The sequence below is a fragment of the Corticium candelabrum genome, chromosome 13 (genome assembly GCF_963422355.1).
Source record: "Corticium candelabrum chromosome 13, ooCorCand1.1, whole genome shotgun sequence".
Taxonomy (NCBI): domain Eukaryota; kingdom Metazoa; phylum Porifera; class Homoscleromorpha; order Homosclerophorida; family Plakinidae; genus Corticium; species Corticium candelabrum.
Genome location: NC_085097.1, coordinates 2,191,894 through 2,201,430, shown reverse-complemented (window position 1 = coordinate 2,201,430; position 9,537 = coordinate 2,191,894). Strand labels below are relative to the sequence as shown.

Here is a 9,537-nt window from a genome sequence, read left to right as displayed (position 1 = left end):
TGGTAGCAGCTGTTGGAATTCCTGTATAGTCAATGACATTGATTGTTTTTTTTATTGTTTTGCATTGCTAAACCTTTTTACACAAAACTGTACATTATACTAGCTCATGTAACATTTGATATCATACATTAGCAGTGTCTGTAAGATCCACTACCTTTTTAGTTGATGACAATTGTAGACTGTCAGAATTTCTTTCTACGTGCTTGAAGTGGGTGTACATGCAAAATAAGAGTATCATTTTAGTACAACATATAAACTTTTTTAGGCTTAACTATTATAGTACTAGCTGCTACTTTTTCTTTGCTGGAGATGTAATTTTTGCATGTTTCAGAAGTCTGCGGGCAAACCAAGATCGGATTTCAATAATGTTATTCTAAATTACAATGGTCATGAACAGCAATCTTAAAATACAATCCATTATCTTTAGTTAACCTCGCTGATAGATTTAATGACGGAACTTCCTACTGCAACGTTTCTCATATACTATAAGAAATAGGGTCCTTTTTAATTAGCCTTGCACCCACAGACTGATAAGTGAGATACCAACAAGGTATACACCACAACTTGAAGAGTCTAGCTGCCGTGCAGCATCCTGAACAAGCCACAGTATTATTTTAATGCAACACAATATTGACACATAATATAAGGATACTTGTATGTCACAACAACATCTTTCCAGTCATCTTCTAAAAAGCTTGTCTTCAATTCATTGGCTTCATACGTCAACCAATCCCTGTGAAGAATACGGGTATTAATACTTCATGTTACAACAATAGGACTGTTTCTTTAAATTAACCTGATCTTCTCGAAAACTCCTGGGGATCTTACCATTAGAGGTTCATAATATTTTATTGGTTTTTTCATGTCAATCACCTGAAACAACTTTTCATTGTGAGATAGTTGCAAGCATAATGTTGCACAACTTACACTGCAGCACCAGTGTTTTCTGATATTCCAGTGAATGGGGATCAACAAAAAATCATAGTTGAAAATGTTACCCTACCACAATAATAGCATTTAAATATTATACATAAAAGACAATTATCACTTTGTAAATTTGGAATCGTAGGGTTAGGACTTCTACTTCTTAGTATAAATCTCTCAGTCTGACAATGTGATCACAGACAGCTTGTAGATGATCTATTGCCTCCAAAGTCTGCATATGCCGTATTGGCTATACCTTTGTCAGGGGCGTAGCTCAAGGGTTTCCAGAGGGGTTTCCAAATCTTACGAGCTTGATATCTGTAGTGAATATGATAATAGCATAAACGTTTCACACAACTTCAAAATTGTAAACTAAGTCATTTAGCTGTCTAGCTCAGTGTCCCACGTGTCTTCTGGTGAATCAGTATCCAGTACAAAAGTGTTAGCTAGTTCACTGTCTGAGTATGGCTCTCCAAAGTTTGGGAGAATAATCTTTCTCGGGTTCCTGGCAGAAAATAAGCGGATCACGTCCAAGTGTGACAACTTCCTGTTGTAATGGACATGCAGCATGACAAGTCCGTTGAATCGGATCTGCGACATGGATGCCCGGAGAGATGTCTTGACGCGATTGAGAGCACTTATAGACCGCTCGCACTCACAGGACGTCACAGGCCAGGTGCAGACAAGGCGCAATAGCCTCGACACAGTTGGAATTAGTGGATTACCCATTGCCAAACGCAACGCTTCTGCTACAGTAGCGGGGTGCTCTGAAATGGGCAGTGATTTCAGTATGGCAATCCACAAGTCAATTTCTGCAGACAGCGCATCCAAGTTCGGACTCGCAGTAGGAAAATCACTTTGATATGCCTTTCCAAATTCAAGAATATCTGCTTTGGCTGAAGCATCACGTAGCAAAATCGTCGGCATAAATGACATTCCTTTCATAGCTAGTTGTTGAAGGTTTCCAAACCGGATATTCATTTGCGAAATAATGTCATCTAGTAGCGGTATACTCACGTTCAGGCGATAGTAGTCAACTGGCGTTTGCGCTGGAATGTTCCCACGGTACGTCTGCCTACTGCAATATCTTGGGAGACTCTCTTGCACTCCAGTCTTCAGACACAAAGCCTGAACGTCTGTCCACCATTCACCATGCCTGTCGTTGATGTTGTCCCGCATATCTTGAAGAACGGAGATGACTCTAGCGACGTGTTTGTAAGCCTTTGCAACATCTGTGGCTTTCTCTTGGAGACTTGATGTTAGGCTTTGAATTGCAGCCATCAATTTTGATGTTATCACAAATGTTGCAAGAAATCGGAACTGGGTTAGGTTATTGTGGAGAGATGTAGCAGAGGAGGAGCTAGTAGCGTTCCATGTAACTGTTCCACCCCTGTTTCTGCTGATTGTCTCCAACGTCGTTAAAACAGCTGGATAAAGCTCAGCAAACACGACAAGGGCTTCATGTCGCGCTACCCACCTTGTTTTGCACAAATCAACCAACTTTTTCTTTGAGTCGCCACCCTCTCCTTGACGCCATTCATGAACTATCTCAGCCATAGCATGAGCACGCTTTGGTGAATATTTGAAAAAGATGTTGACGTCTAACAATGATGACCACATAGACTGGATGAAAGGCAGTTTGCTTAGCCTTATTATACACAGGTTGAGACAATGTGCACTGCAATGGAGGTACAGCGCTTTTGGGCATTCTGCAGTTACTCTGCTTGCACAACCCTGCAAAGGTCCAGCCATATTCCCTGCACCGTCGTAGCCTTGTCCACGAAGCTTCTCTTTTGGCTGCAAGCCCATTTCCGTCATTGTGGTCAGTAGCAGATTAGCTAAAGCTAGCCCGGTGGTGCCATCAGAGCAACAGAGAAATTCAGCCAACTCTTCACGAATGAGTCCAGACTCATCGACGAAACGAAGAACCAGGGGCAACTGTTCTTGGTTGCTGGCATCAGCAGATTCGTCTGCACACACTGAGAAAAATGGTGCTTTTCTGACATCTCTCAATATGTCTTCTTGTATAACCTTCCCACAGCACTCAATCAACTCGTTCTGTATTGTTGGGCTCAGGTAAGACGCACGTAGTCCTCGAGCAGACTGAGACATATGGAAGTCCCTCAACAAGTGTTCATCACCTGCGTCCACACGAAAACGCAATAGAGCTAGAAAGTTTCCAGGATTACATGCTAACTGTTCGTTGGGGTCCCAAGTAAATCCTTTCTCTCTGTGGCCACGCAAAGAAATGTTCTGGCGTCCACAAAACTCTACAGTCTTGATCAAGGCACAAAGCTTGGCTATATTTTCCTGTTTTTGCTTACTCCCTTGGTCTACGACAAGCTGAAGAATATTTGCCTGACCATGTCTCCTGGTTGCAATGAAATGGCTGGCCCTGGTACAGCAGACCTTATGACATTCCTGTTGGTCATGCTTTCTAAGGGTCTCAGACGCTTTGGTGAACTTTACCATTGCTTGTTTGCAGAGCTGGCCTGTTGATTGATCAGTGCTGAAAAGTGCACAAGGTAGACAATATCCACCATTTTGGCTTGGAGAATAAACTAGCCAGTTATACTTTTCAAGCCATTGTAATTGAAAATAGCGCTTGGTATCTCGCCCACTCTTCTTCTCTTGCCGAGGAGGAAACGGAAAGTGGCTGTCTGGAACAAAATGACCCAACAGCAAGGAGAGCTTTGTATCATCCTGCAGTTTGTTTGGATCTACCAGTTCTCCAACATCGTTTCCTACGACATCATACGATACACTATTTATTACTGTACAGCCGCCGACTGCAGTACACTCACTAATCGCTCTGCAGGCTTCAGCAGGATCACGTTCATCCCCATTGACAAATGCAAGCACTTCAACACGATCGCTTACATGATCCCCGCTGCCACCAGATCCAGTGACTTCTATACTGAGGTCTGCAGTTTCATATGCTTCACTTGTCATTGGGTTCAGTTCCAAATTGATGGAATGCGACGATGCCCGCTCAGAATCTACACTCTCTTGAGTGGGGTCCCCGCCTCGAGATCTCTTTCTAGCAGCTTCAAAGAGAGCACTGATGGTCAGTTGGTCTTTAGAACGCCTCTTCATTGTCCACAGTCACTTTCGGAAATTCCCTCTCTTCACGTGTCAGGAGACTAGGAAAGGTGCCCGCCACGTGCAAAGTTGGAACACTAGCGCGCGTTAGGCGTGCCTTGACGTCCCTGCCGGTCACGGAGCGTATGTAGGGTGTACAGTACACCACAGGAATCACTGCCGAATCTATATCAAAAACTGTACGGGAGAAGGTGTGACGTAAGACAATGAGTTGATATTAGACGGCTGTTGCTTGGGGGGTTTCCAGACCCCCTGGAAACCTCTTGAGCTACGCTACTGTTTGTGGTGGGCTTTTTAGAATCTAATGGAACAGTTATCAGTAAGACTTTTAGTTTTTAGCACAATAATGATTTTGACTAAAATACCACGTGAAGTAGCAGATGGTACACCTGTTTCTGTGTAATTGTCTTTAGTTGTAGGGGGTTGGAGATGAAAATATATACGTAGTCTAGCATTCCATCTCCATTTGCTCTTCACTTAGAGACAAGAAGCGTTGAAGACAAATTTACAGTTGTTGTAGTGCTTACTTTTATTAGCATGCCAATTACGATATATCTGCATCCACCACTCTTCCCAGAGTATCAACATCTGTTGAGCAGTGCAGAGTTTGCTTCAAGCGTGCAGTGGTGGACATATTGAGTCGATTGTTCCTCAAGTCCACATTGGATCAAAACAAGAAAATATGTCTGACAGCAGTCATGGTATTCAGAAAGTATCTGTCTCTGCCCATTGCATTGTTGAGCTGTTCCTCTGTTTCAGTGCTGATCATGCCGTTCAGTTCCGGCACAAATTCTATTCTTTGAAGAATTTCTGCTTCTGTTTGGTGTTCCTTTCATGCAGCTTGTCAAATAGACAATATTTTGCAGACACTCCTGTGCTTGGATGACTACGCACTTGATAGTTGTGGTCTAAAGTAACTGCTGATTGTTTACTGTTAGTAGCCACAGTCTGCTGTAGCCACGACATTGGTATAAGTAAAGAATGATTCTGAGCTGCCTGGATATTTGATGGAGTTGCTTCAGTTACCTTTCCATGATATGAATGAAACATATGTGGGAAGAGAGAATTTCCATGTGCCGCAACCATGTGAGCCATATCAACAATGGTTACAGCCCAGGGGCGGATGCAGGAAAAATTTTGGGGGTGTAACGCAAATGGTACTGGTCTTGCCTTACGAAAGACTGACCTTGCATTGGCACTCAAAGTCATTTTCGCTTGCACTGCTTGCACCTTTCCCATTCCTTCCTTAGATAACTCAGGAAACTCGTGTAGGGGATCCAGGACATTCAAGGTAAATAGGGACGCCCAGTCCAACTTGAGTTGTGACAACCAATTCCCGCCAAGCATTGCTGGTTCTATATATTGATGACAAAGATAACCTGTCTTAATAAATTTCAGCTCTATTATTATCAGCGACTCAATATTAAATTTACTTTCCAACACAAGGCGAATCTTCCAACGATGTGGTTGCAATAAAGAATGTCTTCTTCGAAACATCTAATTTTTCAAGCGTGCTTTTGTACACAAGTCTGACTCTAATAGCTATAGATACATAAATATTGATGAGCAGATAATTTCCTACCCTGTAAAATGTACTGTTGAGCAAGAAACGACAGACAGTCTACAGGAAACAAAAGTTATCCATACCCACTACAAACGTCGTGCAGGGTGTGATCAGTTCGAAGATCAAACAGCTTCTGACTCTTAGATAAAAGACCATCTCCAGATTTTTTCACAAGAGTTCTCTGTAGTGCAGGGCATGTAGTCTTTAGATTAAGCGTAAGAGATCTGTTGCCATTCGATGATTGCAGCTATGCATGACGCGTGATGAAAACGGCAGTCAAGTGCTCTGACTTATTAATAGGGCAGCAGTCGTACAAAGGCTTGTCCGTGTCGGAAGAGAAACTATCAATGTCAATTTCCGAGTCGGTACACAAATTATCTAGTTCTTTATAACATTGTTTAGATAGTTCACATTCTGTTTCGAAGGAAGGAGACATGTCTTCTATTCATGTATACTACTAAAATTGATGGAGTTTGTATATATATATATATATATATATATATATATATATATATATATATATATGTAGTATTTTTTATATATATTTATATATATTTGCATATAATACAGATAACACAGATAACACATATCCGCCCTAAGGATGGAACCACAAAGAGTCTAAGTCATAATAATTAGGTAGATAGTCACTAATCAGTCTTGAATTATGTATGTATGTATGTATGTATGTATGTATGTATGTATGTATGTATGTATGTATGTATGTATGTATGTATACGTTTGATAGCTGGCTAGACCGGATCATCCACGAGGCTAAAATTTGAGACAGGCGTAACCCGGACAAAGGCAGAGCGTCGGTGTCGGCCTTCAGCTTTAGTCGGGTCCCTATTAGGGAATGCAACGTAGAACGACGTGATGGTGCTGTCGGTCGTTCAGGAAGGAGACTGCATGCTTCTGAGAGACTCAATTTGAAGAAAGTTTTGTTACATGAGCTGAATCTCATAGAATAGTTTTGTTATCTCTGATCTATGTGCAATATAGTCATTGTTGATCCACATGCCATTGTTACGTCACTACGTTATTCTAGCAAGCCCATCAGACTGTATTATTTGAGCAAGCTGGAGTTGATTTCACTTATTTTAAACATCAAACTACGTCCAAAGCAAAAAGATTTAGATATTTTTTAAAAAAAATAATGTTTAGTGCGTAGGTTGGAAACGTACTGAGTATATTTTAGAATACATTCCAGGAGGACTCCACCTCCACTCGCGAGCGAATTTCTCTTCAACGGCTCATCGGATTTCTACCAAAATTAAAATGTTTATTCCTGACCTCAAACGGTACGCACGGAGCGTGTCGTTTGTTGCTGGCGACGTTAAAAAAGACATTATATTTTAGTAGACATCTTGTTTTAAAAATACGCCTACCTTTTTCTGTTTGCCCAAGTACGTGCGTCGAAAAGCTGCCGCAGTCGATATACCTGTTCTCTGCAACAGCAGCAAATTCTTCGAAGTGTAGCGACGTCCAATGCGTACAATTGGACTGTTCAAAAGGCTGCGAAAAGACTTGATCACTCAAGAGACCCTGTACTTGCACTGACTCTAACCTACATGTTAAGTGCACCCAGCGCTACACTGGGAGTGTGAAAACGGAGCACGAACAGTGCGCTAAGATCATGCCTGCGTGGCAATTATTTAAGCTATAAGGGTGAGCATAAGACTACGAATGACTTTCAAGTTTCTGTTGCCCAGATGTATATTTCTGAATGGGGATAATCTAACCTGTCCGTGCAGAGGACGGGCCAGTGAGCAAGTATATATGTATATATGTATGTATGTAGGTATGTATGATTTTGATAGCCGGGTAGACTGGATCACCCACGAGGCTAAAATTTGGGGTAGGGTAGGTGTTCCTAATTGTGGACACTCCCAAGTAATTTGAGTTACAAACACTCTTTGTCTGGTAACCTGTAACGGAGAGAGAGGAAAACATGTCCGATGTACGCACCAATGACTAAGCTTTGGAACAATACCTGTACAACTAGAATCGCACAACGTCTGCTAGCGCACTAGCAAAATATACGGGATAACGTCTGTGAACAGCTCTAACGGGGGTGTATCCTAATTGTGGACATGTTTTTCTCCGCCACAGAAAGCGACTGGGTCTGAGTAACAGCTGGACTAGATACCTGAATGGTTGCCGCACAAGCTGGTATTTTGGGCCGCAATCAAAACCATGTTCTGTTGTGTATCACGACGATTCCCCTGCGAAACTGCTAGCACGTACAAGGTTCCTCCCATCACGTCCACAAATTCGAGGTACACGAATCGTTCTTTTGTTGGATCATGAAAGTGCCCTGACGTTAGTTAAGCAATTATCAAGCACCTTAGTAAAGTTTTGAGCCTAGTTACGTTGACTTGTGAAGTGCTAAAGAAGCGCATTATGTGCATGGAGCGAACGTGTAATTCCAGTCCAGTAAACACCTGAATATCTTCACTCATCATCAGTAATCCACTGACAATCTAGCTGTTTTCACTGCAACTACATCTGGCCACAATAGGGTATGAAATGAGAACGAACAAAGTAGTGGAATGTCAATATCAGCGACATTTGTAATCCAGTCAGTATTTGACTGTCTTCACTGCTACTAGATCTGGCAACAATAAGACACAAAATGAAAACCTACAAACTCACCTAGGATAGGTGGAAGGTCAAAACTACCTTGTCTGATATCAATAATCAGCTCTACCAGCAACGCCAAAAGACGCTAGAACCACAGTTTACAGTTGAGACGTTTATCTAAACATGATTGATCGTCTCCTGCATTGCATCGTAAACAGAACACTTGGTTTCTACAAAATTTGAACGGCACGATGCCATTTTACACAGAGGTGATACACCACAGAACATGGTTTTGATTGTGGCCCAAAATACCAGCTTGTGAGGCAACCATTCAAGTATCTGGTCCATCTGTTACTCAGGGTCAGTCGCTTTCTGTAACGGAGAAAACAATGTCCACAATTAGGATACACCCCGCGTCCAAGCTGTTTAGAGACGTTATCCCGTATAATTTGCTAGTGCGCTAGCTGACGTTGTGCGGTTGTAGTGGTACAGGTACCGTTACGAAGCCTAGACAATGGTGAGTATATCGGACATGTTTCACGGTCTCTTCGTGCAGGTTACCAGAGAAAAACAGCGATTGTAACTCAAATAAACGGGGAGTGTCCACAATTAGATACACCTACCCTAAAGGCATAACTTGGCATGGGTAAGAACATAGACAGGGTGGCGTCGGCCTCCAGCTTTAGTCGTGCCCCTTTTGAGGTATAACGTAGAACGACGTAATGTTGTTCGTCATTCAAGAAGGACCCTGATAGACTCAATTTGAATTAAGAAAGTTTCGTTTGGTAGTTTTACTTACTCTGAACTAAGTGTGTGATACTCACTTTTAATATGTATATTGTTTGTTCATATGCCATTGTTACGTCACAATGCTATTTAGAAGTCCCATCAGACTGGGTTATCCGAGCAAGTTGATTTTCCTTATCTTAAACATCAAACTACGTCCAGAGCAAAGTGATAACAGTTCCGAAAGAAGCTATTGTTCAGTGCGTAGGTTGAAAACGTGCTTAGTAAATTTTAAATATCCCAGCCGCCACTCACGCGCAAATTTCTCTGCAACCGCTCAGAGGATCTCCACCAAACGGAAACTGCCCATTAGTGACCTCGGACGGTATGCACGGAGGGTGTCATTTATTACCGGCGACGTCAAAAAAGATAATATGTTTTTGTTTAGTATATCCGGGTCTTTAAAATACGCCTATCCTCGGTTTGCCCGAGTACGCACGTCTAATACCTGCCACATTTGATACCCTTGTCTCCTGCAACGTCTTCAAAGTGACGACGTCCAATGGGACTGTTGAAATGGCTTCGAGAAGACTCACTGAAGAGAATCGTGACTGAATTTACACTGAATCCAACCTACACGT

The 9,537-nt window shown here is 42.1% G+C and overlaps 1 protein-coding gene across 3 annotated transcripts; it reads right to left on the bottom strand.

Annotated features, from left to right (window-relative positions):
* Positions 1-265: 265 nt before the first annotated feature.
* Positions 266-4,286, bottom strand: LOC134189141 (52 kDa repressor of the inhibitor of the protein kinase-like). 3 transcript variants are annotated; one of them, XM_062657384.1, is made up of 6 exons: positions 928-4,286; positions 797-873; positions 653-733; positions 544-592; positions 433-483; positions 266-373 (listed from the first exon to the last, which is right to left on the bottom strand). In XM_062657384.1, the coding sequence occupies exon 1, from the start codon at positions 4,018-4,020 to the stop codon at positions 1,306-1,308; it is 2,715 nt and encodes a 904-aa protein (XP_062513368.1). In that variant the 5' UTR covers positions 4,021-4,286; the 3' UTR covers positions 266-373; positions 433-483; positions 544-592; positions 653-733; positions 797-873; positions 928-1,305. The 3 variants fall into 3 exon arrangements, with proteins under 3 accessions (XP_062513368.1, XP_062513369.1, XP_062513367.1); XM_062657385.1 differs by having other exon boundaries at positions 433-592; positions 928-3,668; positions 3,729-4,286; XM_062657383.1 differs by having other exon boundaries at positions 433-592.
* Positions 4,287-9,537: the final 5,251 nt, after the last annotated feature.

Coding starts and splice junctions, on each gene's coding strand:
- LOC134189141 (XM_062657383.1), bottom strand. CDS start 4,020: ATGAAGAGGCGTTCTAAAGACCAACTGACCATCAGTGCTCTCTTTGAA.